General features: G+C 48.5%; 2 protein-coding genes across 2 annotated transcripts in view; one reads left to right on the forward strand and one right to left on the reverse strand.

Annotated features, from left to right (window-relative positions):
• The window catches only part of LOC134367146 (G-protein coupled receptor 143-like), a 389,602-nt gene that overhangs the window by 328,987 nt on the left and 41,244 nt on the right, over positions 1-19,371 (reverse strand). The window lies entirely within an intron of this gene.
• LOC134367010 (H(+)/Cl(-) exchange transporter 4-like) overlaps positions 10,298-19,371 on the forward strand; it is a 28,129-nt gene continuing 19,055 nt past the window's right edge. Inside the window, 4 exon segments of the mRNA XM_063083660.1 lie at positions 10,298-10,334; positions 10,337-10,422; positions 12,517-12,616; positions 18,769-18,956. Of these exon segments, the coding sequence (XP_062939730.1) occupies positions 10,310-10,334; positions 10,337-10,422; positions 12,517-12,616; positions 18,769-18,956 (399 nt within the window). The 5' untranslated portion in view covers positions 10,298-10,309.

Here is a 19,371-nt window from a genome sequence, read left to right on the forward strand (position 1 = left end):
ATAGGCGTCTGGGGGAGGGCTTGTGGCCCGTGGAGGGGTAGTGCTCCCTGCGCAGCGAGGGCAGGAGGCCCTCGGGGCAGGATCTGCTCCTGCGTGGTGAGGGCGTGCAGTTCACGGGGATGACCTGTTCCGTGCAGAGTGAGGACACGCGTCCAGAGGGGGTGGGACATGCTCCGATCGGGTGGAGGACCCGCGGCCTGCGGAGTGTCCTGCCCTGTGTATGTTATCTATACTGTCCCTCCATGATCATCCTCTCCACGTTATTATCTGTGATGTCCCTATCCGATACCTTCTCTATGATGCTCTTATACATAATGTCCCATCAGGTCACCCCTCTCTATGATATTATCTACTATGTCCCTGAACGAAACCCTTCTGTATGATCCTAGTATGATGTCCCGCTATGATACCCCTCTCTCTGATGCTATTATCTATGATGCCCCTCTAAGATTCCTGTCTCTCTCTCTCTGATATTATGTAGGATGCCCTCTATGATACCCCACTCCATGATGCTATTACCTGGGATTTCCCTCTGATTCTCTTCTCCATGTCATTATGTATGATGTCCCTCTATGCCACCCCTCTCTATTGTATTATGTATAATGTCCCTTTATGACACCCTTTCTCTGCTATTATCAATGATATCCCTCTATGATGCTCCTCTCTATAGGACTATCAATAATGTCCCTCTGTGAAATCCCTCTCTATGGTATTAAAAACAATGTCCCTCTATGATACTCCTCTCTATGATGTTATGAATGATGTTCTTCTATGACACCCCCCCCTTGGTAGGATCTGTGAAGTCTCTCTATAATACGGCCCTCTCATATATTACCTATGATGTCCCTTGATGACACCCTCCTCTATGGTATTATGTATAAAGTCTCTCTATGATACTGCTCTCTATGTTCTAACCCAGCACGTCCCTCGGTGAACCCTTCTCTGTGACGCTACTGTCTGTGATGTCCTCTATGATACCCATCTCTGTGATGCTATGATGTCTGATGTCCCTCTTCAATGCAAGTCGTGTGGGTTGAAGGCGCGGGTGGACTTGCACCATGCAGTCAAAGGGTGCGTGACCTTCGGGATGGGAACCGGCTCCATGCACGGTTAGGGCTCCACATCTTAGTGCCTGGGTGAGGATGCGCGGCCCATTGGGGGGACCTGCTCTTGAGGGGTGAGGGCACGCGGTCCGCGGGGGTAGGGAGGTGGTGATCTGCTCCTGCTGGGTAAGGGTGCGCAGCCTGCTCTGGGCACCGGCTCCGTAAAGAGGGAGGTCGCGCGTACCGTGGTGGGGGAACATGGTCCATTTTGGTGCAGGGCGTGCGGCCCGTGGGCATTCCTGCTCTGTGCTGATGCACATGGCCATGAGGCAGGAAGAAGTGCTACCTTGAGCCCTGGCCAGGGGGAGCCGAGGTCAGGCCAACAGGACCACTGGACAGTCAAAACAAAAACAGAACAGCCCGCTGCCTCCAAAACTGAAAGCGACACTTAGAACACGCGGCGCACCATTTTTCTGAAATGCATTTGTTCTCTCAAACTTGTCAATGCAAATCCCTAAGAGCGAGCCAGCAGCACTGGGCGCCTGAGGCCAGCTGAGCAGAGTTTGCCGCTGCCAGCAAAGAAAACTGTCAGGTAACTGGGACCTGTGTCATTATGTGCAGAACTGCCCAGCCACCCGTATCACTGGAACACTGCTTATCAGAACTCCACAGTGAGCTCCTTCTGCTGACGCAACCTCGAGTGCCCGAGGCCTGCTTCATGACAGCAGAGGGGACAGGACAGAAGTAAGGAATTACCCTCAGCTCCAGAAACCAGGGAAAGCCAAAGGGCCACACCTGCCTGACTTTTGGACACTGTAGCCCAGCAATCCAATCACAAAGAAGGAGACTGCAAGGACACAGGTCATTCGGCTTTGCATCCTCCAAATCAGCAGCCCAGTACCAAAGCCCGGAAATGACCTTAACTCAAAGGATCTTCTCCCTCCAGGCACCCATAGCCCCCTTACCCTGGAGAGGCAGCCTCCCCACAAGCCCACGCAATCCTGATCCCAAGACTGTGCTCTGAATCTTCACGGAAGGACAAGTGTCTTCTGATGCCCCAGCCCCCCTAGACTCTGCACACCACAAAGTCAAGGATCACAGAGGTCTTGTGCTCCAGGACCTAGCACAGACCCTGGAGTGTACTATGTTCAGACGCATGGAAGACTGGAGGAATGGGGGGAGAAAGGATGGATGGAGGGAGGGATGACAGGATGGACCGAAGGATGGATGGACTGAAGGATGGATGGAGGGATGGAGGACGAACAAAGGGACAGAGAGAGGGATGTGGAAAATGAGGAAGCTTGTTCTGGAGAGAACACCAAGGGGGTGGCTGGACAGTCGCTCCATGAAGTGGTTCCCCATGATGTCAACCAGCCATCTCAGCAGAAGACAGGAATAGAAATGGAATCATACCAGCAGAGAGACTGCCAGTTTGAACTGCAGGGGATAGAGAAATTGGGACAGAATGAAAGAAGACTGCTGGACTTCTTTGACTCTACAGGATGTGACCACGGAGATATTCAGATGAGCACATGCACTATTCTTTAAGAAAACTGAGGAATGACGCTGAAGGCGATTCAGAGACCACGGGGCTGCTGCTCCTACCACAGGGCCAGGGAACAAGGCTGTTCCCTGCTCAGCTGCAGAGGGCAGGGCCCTCGCAGAGACAATGGGGGCACCCCCTAGAGCCATGAGGGTGATGCTGCCCCACCAGTGAGCCGGGAAATCTGGGCATCAGGCCAGAGAGGCTTGTTCCCCAGCCTTAAGAGCTGACGGCATTTGCCTTGCTAGGTTTCGTACTTGCTTGAGACTCGTCACCCCCTCCTTCTTTCCTATCCCTCCCTTTTGCAATGGGAGTGTCTATCCATGCCTGTCCCACCACTGTATTTTAAGAGCTCATAATTTGTCTGGTTTTGCAGGTTCATGGAGGGAAAAGAATCTTGCCTCAGGATAAATCATATCTCAAGTGTCACCCATATCTGATTCAGATGATATTTAGATGAGGCTGTGGACTTTAGTCTTCAGAGTTGATGCTGGAATGAGTTAAGAGTTTTTGGGTCTGTCAGAATGAAATAAATACATTTTGCATGTGAGACGGTTATGAGTTGTGGGGGGCCAGGGGTGGAATGCGACAGACTGAATTGTGTCTCCCCAAAATTCATAAGCTGAAGCCCTAACTCCCAATGTGACCGTACTTGAAGATAGGGCCTGTGAAAAGGTGATAAAGTTTAAATGAGGTCATAAATGTGGGGGGCCCTAATCCAACAGGGCTAGTACCCTTATAAGAAGAGGAGGAGACACCAGAGCTCTCCTCTCCACCTTGTGAGGATGCAGCAGGGTGTGTCATCTGCAGGTCAGGAAGAGAGTCTCCATCAGAAACCAACCCTGCCAGAACTGGACCTGGGACTTCTGGCCTCCAGAGCTGAGACAAAATAAATATCTGTTGTTGAAGCCCCAGCCTGTGCTACTGTTATGGTAGCCCAGGCACACACAGAGAGCACTGCAAGAGCTAAGTGAGATGCTCGGTGCCAAGAGTTAACTGCAGGGGAGCAAATACATAACAAATCGCCTCTACCCAGCAGATTCACTCGGTGGTGAGACACAGACAGAAAGCTATGGAAACTGAACGAAGGAAGCTATTCAACACAAATAGCAAGGATTTTTGGTAGGCAGAAAGTAAACCCTTACTCCTACACCCACTCCCCACCCCACTCCAAGGGAATAATACAGGGGCATTTGTAGCTATTCCACTTTTCTCTCTCCTTTACAAACCCCAACGTTTCTAGTTTCCAGGGTCAAGGAATATTTGCCCAAGCATCATGAAGAGGTTGAAATGATCAACAAATATTCATTGGTTATTGTGAGCAAGATGGAGTTGTGTAAGCCAGTGTATCTCCACCCTGGCCGGGGACATCATGCAGGGATTCGGACTTAATTGGTCTATGGTGCAGCATTTCTTACATGCTTGCTATGAGTTGAATGTGCCACCCCCCAAGTTTCATGTACTAGAAACTTAATCTCCACTTTGACAGTGCTAAGAGGGTAGGAAATTCAATCACGGTATTTGATAGGTCAGGCCTTTAAGAGGTGATTAGATTGTGAGGATCCTGCCCTCGTCAATAGATTGATCCATTCATGGAGCAATGGGCTGGTTCTGATGGCTTCATCAGGAGAGTGACAGAGCAGGTTAGTTCTCTGTCGCACATGCCATGTCTCTCACCGTGTGACACACTGAATTGCGCTCACCAGATGTGTCCCCTGGACCGGGTACTTCCCAGCATCCAAAACTGTAAGAAATAAATTTTGTTTCTTTATAAATTACCCAGATTCAGGTATTTTGTTATAAGCAACAGAAAACAAACAAATACAATGCTCTTTAGATAATGTAAATTTGAAGTTGGTTTAAGAACCACTCATATAAATGACACTCAAAGGTAAATTTATTCATCTGTCTCCTGCATGCTGCGCATCTCATAGGAGAAGAAAGATTCGAGGTGAGCAGAGTCAGGAACTGTGATATTGTGTTACATGGAGAAGTATGTATTTGGTTTCTTCCCAGATCCTGGCACAGAATTCCTAAAACCCTTGGAATTTCCTGAGCAATGGGGGTGACAGGAGACTCTTTTTTTCTTATATTTGGTCTTTGGCTGTAGCTCCTGACACAGAGCTCCTAATCCCTTGGAAATTCCTGGGTGATGGGAGTGTCTTTTGTCCTAACAAGGCAACTCTTGGTGGGCTCCTAGATGGGGGATGGTCACCAGAAAGACCAAGCCATGATTAGAAGCCTGGAGGGTGAGAGGTCTGGAGACTGAGTTAATAAAATCCTGCCTATGTGATGAAGCCTCCATAAACATCCCCAAAGTACAGGATTCAGACAGCTTCTGGGTTGGAAAACACATCCACGTGCTGGCAGGGTGGCACACCCCAACTCCATGGGGACAGAAGCACCTGCACTCAAGACCCTTCCAGACCTCGCCTTACACATTTCTTCATCTGGCTGTTCATCCGTATTGTTCATAATATTTAATATAATCAAGTAGTAAAAGTGTTTTCTTGAGTTTTGCAAGTAATTCTAACAAATTAATCAAAACTGAGAAGGGGACATGAAAGCCCCAATTTAGAGCTGGTCGGTCAGAAGCACAGTGACCTGGGTGACCAGGTGAGCTGGATCGTGCATCTAACTTCTTTAGCAGCAATGTTGTGCTGGGTCCAGGGTGGGCCCTTGGTTATCAAAGAAGCCTGGTCTGGTAGGGTCACATCGTAAGGTGTCATTACAGTGTCTCAAGATGGGGGATGTGGAGGCTGCCCTCATGTCCTGTAGTGCCTGGGTCAGTGACAGCATTACCTTTGATGTGCAGTAGCTCTCAGGGACAGCAAAGGAGGTGGTTTATACGTCCAGCATATGACATCAGAAAGGCTCTCCTTGCAGTGTCCTGTCATGGATGAAGTCACCTGAGTGTTCAGGCTACTCTTTGGCCCTGGTGGTTCTTGCGGTCCACCACACTCATTCTTTCAGCAGCTTGTCTAAGGCCACACAGCTAGTAAGTGGCAGAGTGTGAGATTTGAACCCGGGCAGTGCTGCCCCAGAGTGTGTGTTTTGAATCACTATGCAATTTTGCCTCTCATGATAAATGCTCAAAATATAGAGGGAAAAACCAGATGTATTATACCCCCAATTTGTTAAAAAATATATCTATGTAGAAAACATAGCAGCAGGTTGTAGCAGTTCTCTATCTATACTGTGATGACAGGTAATCCTTATTTTCCTTTTGATACTTTTCTGTATTTCCTGAGATTTTTCGTAAGTTGAGTGGTTAGTTGTATTTTTCAAAAATAGCCACAAAAATATTTTTGATTTTCGGATGCTCTTGTAGAGGTTTGCCATTCTCCCATCAATAGGTGGAGTCTACTTCCTCTCCCCTTGAACCTGGGTGGGCTATTGTGATTGTCTCGAGGGACAGCATGTGGCAAAGAGACACTGCCTAACTTCTGAGGCTCAGTCATGCAAGATGACACAGCTTCTCCCTGGTCTCTCTCTCAACGCTGGCTTTGGAGCCGAGAGCCTCCAGGTAAGAAGTCCTGCCACCCAAATCTGCCGTGCTGGAGGGACCATGTGGGATGCCACATGGAGAGAGAGATGCCTGGGGAGCCCCAGCTATTCTAGTCTCTAGCTATTGAATCTTCCATCCTCAGCTCCTTTGAGCCCAGTCAAACCCTAGTACCAGGGGAGAGAGTGATAAGACTATTGATACTGTCTGAGCCATGGTGTTATGGTGTTGGCAGCAGATAACCCAGACCTCGGTGTTATCAGCACCGTGCTTTAACCAACTGAGCTAACTGGTCAGCCCCAGGTTTCCTTTAAATGGTAGAGATCCCTGCTCAGAAGGTGAGCCAGCCCAATCAGAGTTGCCTTCAGAATCAGTCACAAATGACATCATTGGTGATGTCATAATAACACAGCCTTGTCATCACTGGCGCTGGCTGAAGTGGGTTTCACTGGACAGGTTCGGTCGTTAGCAACTGCTGTTGAAGGCTGACCCTACCCTTTTGGGGTCTTCATGCTGGGAGACCAAACATACAGAGACTTTCTTCCCTTAAGGGATTGGATAAGGACCTAGGTGTCCTGCACGTCTTCCAGAGTCCCTTTGTAAGCAAATGTAAATAATGGCTGTGGTAAGAGAGATGTTATATTGTCAGGCAGGATGCCTCCGGCGTGGACTAGGGCTCATTCTGGTCCATCCTGTCTCTTCTGATAGCTTCGTCACCCCTTGCTACTCCACTCCTTCTACCCTGTCGTCCTTTCTCCTCTCCCAGAGCCCAAGTACGTTCTGTCTGTTGTCCATTGTTATGATGCTGCTGTATAACAACTCCTTTGAAAGACTCAGTGGCTTAAAACAATAACCACTTTGTCCTCACAAGTCTGTGGGTCTGCTGTGTGGTTTGACTGGGCCAAAGCTGCTGATCTTGGCTGGGCTCACTTAGGAATCTGTGGTCAGATGGGCCGAGATGATCCGGGATGGCATCAGCTGAGGTGAACCAACTCAGCTCCCTGTGGCCTCTCATCTTCCAGCCTTCTAGTGAGGCTTCTTCTCATGGTGGAAACAGAGGCCCCAGGAAAAGAGCAGAGGCTGCATCGCCACTTGGGGTCTAGGCTCAATTCATGTGTACTGTCACTTCTATTGCATGACACAGGAGTAGAGAATAGACTCCCTCTTAATGAAGAGGAGCGGCAAAGTCACATGGAAAAGGCAGTGGAGACAGGGAGGGCTAGAGAATATGGGCCACTTTTGTGGTCTGCTGCAGAGATCTGTGGTCAACAAACTTTTTCTGTAAAGGGCGAGATGGTGAACATTCCAGCCTTTGTGGGTGATATGGTCTTTGTTGTAACTACTCAACCCCGCTGTTGTAACGTGAACGCTGCCATAGACAATATGTAAACAAGTAGATATGCTTGTGTGTCAGTAAAACTTTATTTACAAACCGGGCAGCAGGCTGGGTTCAGCCCATGTGCTGCTGTTTCCTGAGCCCTGACCTAGGTGATCCAGGCCAAGTAGAAATCTTAGATCCAGGCTGTAGGATGCTGTTCTTCCTTGAACCCATGGCCTTGAGGACGTAAGCGCAGGTGTCATCTGCCAGCAGAAATATTCTTGTTGGAGAGAAGAAATAAAAACAGGTGGGAGGAGCAAGGGCTCCCTTGTAAGTTGCAAATGACTGTTTGCATCTATTTGGGGTTGTTCCTTGTACTTTATTGAACATACAGAGCTTCAGTTTATTTCTCAGTTAGCAAATCCTTGGAGTTCCCTCCCTGTGGCTCCCCTGCCTGGCTGGATTCTAGTTCCTCATCCATTTCACCTCCCAGGTGGATCCCAAATAGAGTCCTTCCCATTTTCCCACCCGGGTGTTCTCTTCTTGCACTGTCTCTGTTCTGGTCATCTCTTAACTCCAATTTCAGACATGACATCACCATTTCCTTCCAGGCCCCCAGGAAAGCCCCCCGAGGCTCTGCAGATTATATCATGTTTACTTTCCTCTACCAATTATGTGTCTAATCATCACAATCATAACATGCTCCATCAAAGTTTAAAGATGTAATTTTCTCCAGAGTGAATTTTTATCTCAAGCATTATAGCCTGGAGTAGTTGTTTGACTAGAGGTTTGGTTAAATTTCAAGCAGCTAATACAATATCCAGGTCTCTTCAATTATTCTATATGCCAGCTGGGTTTTTCTGATGAGAGCTCCCACTGTGGGCCAATAGCCTGTCATCTTATTTTTCCCATCAGAGATTTTCTTTACCACATGTAATAGGTTATTACCATCTTGTTTTTGTAGAGATGAGAATGAAATCTCTGTGCTCTAATTTGACCCCTTCCCTTATATCACTGGTTCTGTTATTGGCTGCTCCTGCCTTATGCAATGTGACTCTTCCCTGGATACTCATCAACGGGTGTAGTTTTGGACTTGACACTGCTCAAACCTCAAACTTTTAAAGTTTTAAAGCAGCCGAGTTGCACGGACGGTCAATAAATCTATCACCGTGGCCATTTTATTGCTTGGAAGGTGATTACTTTGCCCATAGCGACTTTTCAATTTGATTAAAATCCAGCGTCATCAGGTCATGACTGAGTCCTCCAGATATAGAAATACAAAAGCAATGAGAAGTCCGCACTCAGATATTTTTATAACCACCCTTCAACTTTTTAACCATCTATTTTGGCACTTTTGTGGCCCTCATCCTATAATTCAAATTCCCATGCTCTTTACCAAAGTAGTTTTTATTTACTGCATATTTCAACCTCCAGTCTCTGTAGGAGCATGTTATTCTTTCTGCTAACTGGTGGTGAGCACTGGCCTGCTCCAGATTAGCTCCCACGGGATCTGTAAATCAGGCTCTGATGGCAAGAGAGCCTGGCAGATGTGTTGGTTCACTTGCAATTGTTTTCCAGGCAAGGGGAGCTGGAATAGTGCGAGTGGAATTGTGATCTCAGACAGGAAAGGAAGAGACATTCACCTTTGCTACTACCCTGGCAGCAAGAGCCCTTCTGACTGTATTTTAAGAAGAATTAAAAATGAGCGTCTGTGCCCAGAGCTCCTTGTCCAGGGCAGTGTGCCTCCAGCCTTGCATGGCTCTTGGCTCGTGAAGGGTTTTCCTACCTCCCTTATCCATGTCCGTGGTGGCGCCAGGAGTGCAGAGGGCCGCTGCCATCTGCAGATTGCCTTGGCTCCCAGAAGCATCTTCACTCCACTGGTGCTGTGCATTATGAATATCTGCGATGACAACCACATAGACTGTCTGCCCGAGTGGTCCACTTATCTCCCAGGGGAACCAGTTACCAGTTTGGCTACAATTATTTGATTTTGAGTGGTATGCGTCAATCCTATTAGCCCTCGACACTCTCATTTTGACACCTTGCTTTTGCAGGATGTGGGACTTCTCAGAAATGTATCTAGTTGCTCCTCATTTTTGGATTTCATATTTGCTAATTTGCCTGCTCACTCAAATTTATTTGTAGCCTCCGAATCAATACTTGTGGTGCTTTCAAGGTCATTCACAAACATGTGCACGTGCACAGTGGCAAAAAATTGAGTTGCCAGAAGCACATGTTCCTCGCTGAGGTCGAAGAAGGCAACGCTCTGCCTTCTTGTTTTCAGTCTCATGCTTTAAACAAGTGTCCTTTCTGTGTTCTATTTAGTGCCACATTTTTCACATTTTTGTGCTTTTTGCTTGGTAATGTTGCTGTTTAAAATGGCCCTGAAACTGAGTGATGAAGTGCTGTCTAGTGTTCCCACGTGCAGGAAGGCTGTGCTGTGTTTTATGGAGAGAATACGTTTGTCGGAGAAGCTTCACCCAGACGTGAGTGGTAGTGCTGTTGGCCATGAGTTCAATGTTAATGACTGAGCACTATCTATTAACTACAGTGTCTGTAGACAGAAACACGAGATACAAGGTTATGTATTGATTTGTTGACGAGAATGTGAGCAGAGGCTCTCAGGGCCCTAACCCTGTATTCCTCTAGGAGCGGTCATTGAGTTTTTGCTAATGTAGTGTCTGAAGTGTCTTTATAGAACACATCTTCTACCTATAATGAGAACTGACTGTGTATATATGTTACTACAGCAGAGATGCCTATGCTGAGATAACTTCTGGTTGTGTAAGAAAATAGAGCCCATGGGTTATCTTCTGCCATGTCCGTGTACATGTCCTGTTCACCTTTTCCATGACCGTTTTTCTCTCTCAGGTGTAACTAGCCTGGTCAATGCAGGAGCGATGAGTGGCACTGGAAACCTGATGGATTTTTCTCGATGTGCGGACATAATGAGGACTTCCACACCATCGACTGGCTAAGGGAAAATTCACGGGACACCGACAGACCCAGAAAGGTAGGTGGCGTTGTGAAGGGACAAGCTGAAGGGGACCCGTACAAGTGGCTGTGGCATGCTTGAATCCGGAAGTTGTTTAGTGGGGGCTCAGGTTCATGTGTCATGTACCAGGTTAGGTTCTAAAGAAGTGTTAGGTGAGTGCAGAGATGTGGACAGATGGCTGTAGCTCCGGGTGCTGGGGGTGGGAGGCTGTGTCATATAGAAATAATGGGGTGCAGAGCACAAGGAGGGGACTCTGGAACCAGATGAATCTGGCGAACTTCCTGCCCTTGACACTTTCGGGCTAGGTGACTTTGGGGGTGCCATTTCTGAGCCCCTCATTTTCTCATCTGTGGGGACAGAGGTGATTATTCCTCAAGGGTAAGTGAGGCTGTATGTGTGAAAGCACATGTTATGGGGCCGGGCATCTAGTTGGCAGTCGATATATATTTTAATGGGCTGCAGTGAACCTACATGTAAGTGCTATGGGATCCTCTAAGAGGGACGGTTGGAGAAGAGGTTCTCAGAGGCTGATATTTCAGTTGGGACTTGAAGGAAGACTAAGAGTTCACTGGGCAGACAAAGGGAAAAACATCTAAACACCAGAGTGGCCCTTTCTTAAGTCAGAGGCATGAAAGAACATGGCACACTTGGGCAATTCAGGGAGCTCCAGGGGTCTGGTGGGGGATTCCTGGAAGGGGAAGAAAGCAGTTGAGTCTATAAACGAGAGTAAGGGCTGGCTGGTTGGCTCAGTTGGTTAGAGCGCAGCCTTGCAACACCAAGGTCAAGGGTTCTGATCCCCTTACCGGCCAGCTGCAAAAAAAAAGGGACAGGTCCCTGGCATGAGAGTGGGTGCTGAAGCTTTAGAGGTGGCCAGGGTGGCCGGGGAATGTGGAGGGAGATGGAAGGAGGCGGTCAGGACCCTGGGCAATGCCAGGAGTTAGGATGTCTGGGGGAGGTAGGTGGTTGCCAGTGACAAACTCTGAGGAGAAGCAGGGAGAGGTGAGGGAGGGGACCAGCCGAGAGTTGTCCCAAGTGAGAAGAGTAGAGAGTGTTGAGGAGGGCTGCTCCCAAGGTCAGCCTCCATGGAGGGGTAATGGTGAACCAACAACATGGGGGCTCTCGGCGACCTCAGGGAGAGCCGCTTCAGAGGAAGATGCGGAGGGATGTGTAGAGTGCGACTGTGTCACGCCATTTCACGAAGGTTGGCAGTGAAAGGAGGAAGAGCTTTGCAGGAGTGAGGTTCAGTCAAGAAGATGGCGCAGGCTCTTGTCTCCAACATGGAGGAGCATGGGGACAGGGCAGCCTTCCCTCTAGAGCAGGGCTCAGCAAACTATGGCCCTCGGGCCAAAGACAGCTGGCACCTCGTTTTGTAAAGTTTTATCGGAACTTAGTCATGCCCATTCATTTACATGTTCTTTATGGCTCCTTTTGTGCACAGTGACCGAGCTGAGTAGTTGCAACAGACACCATTTGACGTGCAGAGCCCCACATATTTACTGTCTAGTCCTATATAGAAAATGGTTGCCAACCACCGCTGGAAACGGTTGTGAGGGGAATGGTGATCTCGGAGGATCTTGTAAACACAGGGAGGCAAAGGTGTGTTCTTACAGTGTGTGTAGACGTGTCCATCTGCCATGGTAACTGTGATCCATGCTGCTAATTCACAGTTCTTGCTGTTAAAATTAAACCTTGAAAACAAAAGTAGGAAATGCAGTCTTTGTTGAAGAGGATTTTTAATGAACAGACCTGATAAAGTAAGTTAAAACAGTAGCTCATATTCAAGATAGTGATACCCAGTCAGTGCCTCATTCAGAATGGCTTTAAATAATGACAGCTCAGATCACATTCAGTATGTTTTTCTAATCAAGTGCAGTTTTTGCTACTCTTGTTCCTTGGAGACTATGATGGCACCTCCATAGCTCTGTGAACTAGGAAGCCCATTGTATGATTGTGGCACACATCTGAATGAATAATGTAACTGGGAATTTGGTTGCTGAATGACCTTCATTTTCTCTTAATTACCACCCTGTGTCCTGAGAAAACAGTTTCAAGGAGCAAAGCATGAGTTGAAAAATGTGTGCACGTCACCTGCCGTGTCTGCTCTGCTTCCAGATAACCAGCGAAAGCAAGGAGTCCATATGGGGGTTCATCAGGAGCCTGCAGGACGCCTGGTCGGGCTGGGTGGTCATGCTGCTCATCGGCCTGCTGGCAGGTACGCAGGGCACGCAGCGCTCCCGGGCGAGCTGCGGACGCTGACGCCCCCGAGCCCCAGCCGCTTGGGATGATGTTCGGAATGTGGAGCGTTTCCCTTTTACCCCGTGCAAGAGATTTCTTACTGGAAATGTCTAAGAGCAAAATACATGACCATATAGTTTCCATCAAATGTGTCATCGATAAGGCTTCTGGAGAGCTGTCATTATAGAGCTGGTTGGCCCTTTCCACATAGTGCAAAGGTTTATGAGCATGCGGGAGTGTACTGAAAGCACGCGTTCTGCATTCTGCTGTCCTTGGTTATGTAGAAGCCAACGAAATATGAAAATGTTTTGAGCTGCCATAATCAAACACCACATGAGACTGGCTTTTGCTACTACTGCCCGGCCCTGGAATGACCTGTAAACACCGTAGGGCACTCAAAACCATTCTAGACACCCACAGGATCTGAGGTAGGCCCTGGGAGATCCCCAGCCCCGACATCGTTCTGACCCTCGGGGACTCCGTGTCCTTCCATTTTATAATCCCAACACCGTGTTTGCCAGTAGTAGATGTTTCCAGAGTAAATGGACGAATATCTGGAGGAGAAACCTGTCGTTTTAATGTCAAATGCACCAGCTCTTCATGGAAATTGTGTCCCCAAACTTACTTCCTTTGAGGAGGCTGGGAGGGTTAATGTCTAAGAATTTAAAAATTTGAGCATGCTGAAGAGATCCCCTGAATAAAAATCCACTACATGTAACAACATAATCATTATGGCAGGATAATTGATCAGAGAAGTGACTGTAATACAGGCAGAATATAGTAAGTGCTTTAAGAAAGAACAGTAATGAGACACATGATTTTGTGATTACAGGTGTTTCCGATTTCCAGGCGACCTTTCATTTATTTCATGGGTAATTGTAGGAGAGGCTCGGTGGCCAGGGAAGGGCCCCATCTGCCTCGTCCGCCTCGGCATTCCAGAAAAAAGAAGCCAAGAGGAATGCTTGAGAGCAGCCCTTTCCTACTAGCCACAGCAGCTGTCTGTTCATTTCCCCAATTCTATTCTCCCTCCCCCAGCGGCGGCAACCATGGAAGGGAATTAGTCTTGGCAGATACATGGTCTTCTGCCACCACGTTTGCCTGACCGCTTCTGTGAAGACCTTTGAAGGTGGCCGGGGCGGGGCGGGGCAGGGGGGAGGGGATGGAGTTTGCTCTGGATTTCGATGGCCCTACTTAGAATAGATTTATCAAACCTTACACTGTATCATTATTCTTGGCTCCTAGGAAGGAGAAATAAATAGGGTAAATGAAGACATTTGGAACAGATGTTCTGGTGTCTTGCTGGAATAAATGGCACAGCTTAGATTCATTTGGCTACTGGAGGAGCGCAACTGGGCTATCTTTAGCTGACCTGATATTGACCAGCTGGTGTCACTATCAACTCAGTTGCTGTCACTTCTCGCAGGTGGAATCACCTCGGGAGTGAAACAATATGTAGCACTGCCGGGGCTTCAATTAAACAGACTCTCTGGAGGGGGCACGCTGGCATTGAGTAAAGCCCCCTCTTCTCCCCTCTGTGATTCGAATATGGAGGCCGGGGTGAGAACCGCCGGAGAAAGGAAGGCCCGTGGGCGCATCTGCGCATGAGTACGGAAGGAGGGCAAGAATGGGAGGACAGTGGAAACAGAAGTGGCTCAAGTGTTCTTTTGGCCTGGATGCACCAATTGTCTGGCTGGCTGTCCATCCCCTCAGTGGCGCCCTGGCCACTATATTCTGACGCCTGATGGAGAAGCCCAGCGGCATCTCCTCTGCAGGGCGTTTATCGGCAGCTGCCACTGGGTGTCGCTGTTGTACCGTGGAATAAAGCTGAGGCTCAGTCAGCACCAGAATCAGCAAGAAGAATTGGGTGTGGGATAATGTGATGATGAATGAATGAATAAAGATGGAATTTGGGGTGATCATTGCGTCTTGCCCCTGGATATCTGCAGGATCCTTCCCCCACCTTCTTTGGGTCTTTGTTCAAATGTTACCTTTCATTTGAGGCCTTCCCCGACTGCCTTCTCTAAAATTACATCCTTCCCTCTGAATCTCATCCCCCTTTCCTGCTCTAGGTATGTATGTATGTGTGTATGTAACAGCTTTATTGAAATATATTTCACATGCTACACAATTCACTCATATAAAGTGTCCAGTTCAGTGGTTTTTAGTATATTCACAGAGTTGTGCAACCATCACCACGATCAATTTTAAAATAATTTTATCACCCCCCAAAGAACCTCTGCACTTTTTAGCTATCAAAGCCCCAGCCCCAGTCCCCTCTCAGCCTCAGGCCACCACTAATCTACTTTCTGTCTCTATGGATCTGCCTGTTCTGTATATGTCTTATAAATGGAATCATACAGTACAATGTGGTCTTTTGTGATTAACTTCTTTCACTTAGCACGATGTTTTCAAGGTTCATCCACGTCGTAGCAAGTATCAGTGCTTCTTCCTTTTTATTACTGAATACTACTCCATTGTATGGACAAACCACATTTTGTTTATCTGGTCATCCGTTGATGAGTATTTGGGTTGTTTCTACTCTTTGGCTGTTTTGAATAATGCCACTAAGAGCATTTGTGTGCAGGTCTTTATGTGGACACATGTTTTCGTCTTGGGTATATGCCTCCGAGTGGAGTTGTTTGGCCAAATGGTAACTCTGTGTTTAACTTTTTGAGGAACTGCCAGACTGTTTTCCAAGGCGGCTGTACCATTGAATCGAGCTATATTTTCTCTCTAGCACCTATCACCTTCTAGTGGAGTCTCTGGCTACTTACTTACTTGTCTAGTGTCTCTGTCCCCTCTGTGAAGTACAGCTCCATGAAGTCAGAGACTTGGGTCTGCTTTGTTCGCTGCTGTATCCCCAGGATGTGGACTAGTGACTGGCATGTAGTAAGTAGGTGCTCAATACATATCCCTTGAGTGAATGAAGGGACCTGAGTTTTCTGATTTTTTCCCCCATTTATTTACTGCAGTCATCCACTCAATGTGGACATATAGCTCCAAGTATGTACCTGACGTGGGTACAATAACGGACAAGGCAGGTAGTCTCCTTGCCCACTTACAGTGGACACAGGCTCTGGACGACTGATCTAACCCCCTCTGTGGCATGAAAACCAGACAATGAAACCTTTTTTCCTGTGATTTAAAGCCTGTGGAAGTGCAGACGTATATATACCTATATTGCTAACCATGAGATCACGATACAGTAGGTATGGAGATGGGGCAAGGCCCGAGAAATACACTTGGGCCACACTTAGGAACTCAGAGAAGGCTTCCCAAAGGAGGGATATAAATGCTGGAATCTGGAACATAAGGAGGACCCTGCCCAGTGGAGGGAGGGTAACGCTTGCCGAGATGGTACAGAGAGGAGCTCCTGGCATGTTCCAAAAACATGGATTGGGCAGAGGGTGGGGGTTAGTGATGGAAAAAGATGAGGCTAGAGAGATACGAGGTGCCTGCCATCAGGGACAGCAATCTGTTGAGGATTTGGGCGTTCTCCCAAGAGCAATGGGAAACCGTGGCAGGCTTTTCCATAGGGACTGGCATGGGTCAGATTGGCAGCTTTGAAAGCCTGTTTGACCACAGTGTGGAGAACCCACCGGAGGGGGGCAAGTTGGGCATGGAGACCCGAAAGGGGGCTCCGGCTGCAGCCCAGACAGAAATGATTCTGAAACGGTGGACTGAATGTCAGCAGAGGCCATGGGGAGGAGGGGACAGGAGCGATTCAAGAGAGATTTGGAGGTGGAGTCGCTAGGATGTGGTGATTGCCCGGAGCGGGATGTGTACGCAGGTTTCTGGTTTGCACAAGTACCTGGATGCTGGGCCCTTCTCTCAGCTGCGAGCAAAGCTGGGCCTGGGAGGGAGATACTGTCGCTCAGCGTTGCATGCAGAGAGCTGGGGTGGAGATGTCCCACAGACCCGAGAAGCCAAATAGATGCGTGTCCTTTGACAGTTGCTGCTCATTGGCTTTGACTGCCTGGGGCTCTGTTAGAAAGGGTGTTTGAGGGTGATTGCACATAAGTCTGGCACAGTGGATAAGTGGTGTCTGACAGGGGCATGTCAAAAGCGTTGTGAAGGCGAATCCAGTAGAGTGTGTCAGATCGATGGGTGATGTCTGCCATGGGCAGTGGAGCTGGTGGCTGGGCTCTGTGATGACTGAGCACAGTAGGCAGGAGCTCCTACGTGCCTGGAGGGCAGAGCTAGATATGCACAGCTACAGCTCAGTGGCAATAGAAGGATGTGAACCAGGTGGCCAGGGTCGAGAGCGTAGTGTAAGAAGAGAGAAGGGTTTAGGGTCAAGCTTGGAGGAAATGTGCCTTTTAGAAGTTGGGTAGAGCAGAGATCAGGGAGACAGAGAAAACCAGAGAGCCAGGAGGAAAGCAGGGGAGGATGATGTTGTGGAAACCAAGGGCAGGCGTGTTTCTAGAGGGATGGAGTGGTCAGCAGTGTCAAAGGATGCTGAGAGGTCCGGAACTGGGGTCAGCACACTTTTTCTGTAAGGGGCCAGAGAGTAAATATTGTCAGCTCTGTGGGCCACACCCTCTCTGTGTCACCACTTCAGTTCTGCCTCTGTAGCATGAAAGCAGCCACAGACGGCACCTCATCGAGTGGCACGGCTGTGCTCCAATAAAACTAGATTTACGAAAACAGGCAGTGGCCAGATTTGGGCCATGGGCTGTAGTTTGCTGATCGGGTCCTGGAAGATGAGGACTGAGCAAAGGCCATTGCCTGAGCTGCGGGTCTCCAGGTGGACAGAGCGGAATGAGGCTGAGCAGACGAAGAGACAGGCTGGTGGCTGGAGGGGAAGGTGGGGCCGGGCAGTGTTCACACTGAAGGCTGCTGGGAAGGAGCCATCAGAAAGGGGAGGTGGCAGGGACAGGAGAGAGAAAGGGGAACTGTAAGAGGGAGGGCCTGAGGACGCAGGGGGTCTGGGACCCAGGCGGGCCGCTGCGCATGGAGCAGAGGACAAGGGACAGGGTGTGCCGATGTGGGGCTGCGGATGCCTTTTGGGGTGATGCGGGTGTGAACCTGATACTGTCGTGAGGATTCAGTAAAAGTTTCACAAGTTAAGAAGCCGGAGAACATTCCATGCCATTGGAAAAGACTAGAATGAGTTATTGTGGAAAGAGACACGAGGCAGCCTTTTGTGGCCCGCTGAGCTGCACAGTCTATTATTTATGTTTTTGTTGGGACATAAGTGACTATACACGTGTGTGGGGCACAGCCTTGAATATCTGTAGCCGTGTGCAACATGCGATGCTCCGACCAGGATAATTGGCACACTCGGCATGACACCATGTCATCGTTTTGGGTAGCCCTTTACCAGTCCCTCCCTTGGCCATCTCCCCTCCCCCTTTCCCACCTCTGGTAACCTCGGTCCTGTTCTCTCCTTTGCAAAGTATTATTGGGATCCTTTTGTCTTTCCTTCTTTCTTTTAAAATTTATTTTCCAGCTCCCACTTATGAGTGAGGACACGTGGTGTTTCTCTTTCTCCTGCACATTCTATTTCATCCCACTTCTATTGGCCTTTAAAGTCATTATCTACTTGTATAGACCCACGATCCCTTACCCAGAATTTAAAGAATCCGGAACGTCCTAATAAGCATGGGTTTCCCAAGTTTGCTTCCCATTTGGTGGCAAAACCTCACTCATTTATGATGCGAGGCCGTCATAGCTGTTATGCCTCCAATTTGTCTGCATTATCGTGTTTCCCCAATAAATGTTATTGTGCGCACCCAGGATCCTGCCCCAGAAGCTGCTGAGGGGGCTTTGTCTTTTACAGTGTACATACCCTATTTCCAAAATTTGGAAAGGGTTGAATTCGGAAAGTTACTTGGCCCCAGTGGCTTGAGATGAGAGTGTAAACCTGCGTGTCTCAGTCTCCTACCTGGTGTAAGCCACTGAACGCTTTGTATCTCTCCCTGGGCTGCTGCTGCCCTCACCGTATGTGTTCAGTGACTACGAGGTTAATGAGAGAAGCTTCCTATGTAAGTGACAGCCCATGGCATGTTCATTCCTGCTCTGGTTTTGGGGCCTGCGTGGTCGCCACGTTCCTGCGTGGCTGCTGCGTTGTGCGTTCCCTTTGCATCACGGGCGCCTCCTCTTAGTGGCTTGTGCTGCTTCCTCCAGGCACCTTGGCTGGGGTCATCGATCTTGCCGGCGAGTGGATGACAGACCTGAAAGAAGTTGTCTGCCTGCCTGCCTTCTGGTACAGCCACGAGCAGTGCTGCTGGACTTCCAACGAAACCACTTTTGAGGAGAGAGACAAGTGTCCACGGTGGCAGAAATGGTCGGAGCTGCTGGTGAATCAGTCGGAGGTGGGTGCCTGTGCAGGGTCATCCTGGGGACTCCCGCAATTCCACATGCCTTTGGAACCCTGCGGGGTGATTCGTGTGTGTGATGTCACCTTCAAGTGTCTGTTGCGATGATAGTCCACGGTGTAATACTAGTGTGACTTGCTTTTCTCTAGCTCTAATGCAGCCACCCAGACTTCACTTGGAAAACCCTTCCTCACTGTTTCATGTGCTATATACATATATATTTTAAAGCCTTGTATTTGGCTTCATTTTTCTTACTGAACATAGTTTGTTGATCATGCTGAAGAAATACCATTAATTTTTATACCTTTTAATTGAGGAGAAAAGATGAATTATCTTTTTTTAGAATAACAGCTTTAGTGAGATATAATTCACATTCCACATTTAAAGTGTACAATTAACCGTCATCACAATC

Source organism: Cynocephalus volans, chromosome X (assembly GCF_027409185.1).
Source record: "Cynocephalus volans isolate mCynVol1 chromosome X, mCynVol1.pri, whole genome shotgun sequence".
NCBI classification, from domain to species: Eukaryota; Metazoa; Chordata; class Mammalia; order Dermoptera; family Cynocephalidae; genus Cynocephalus; species Cynocephalus volans.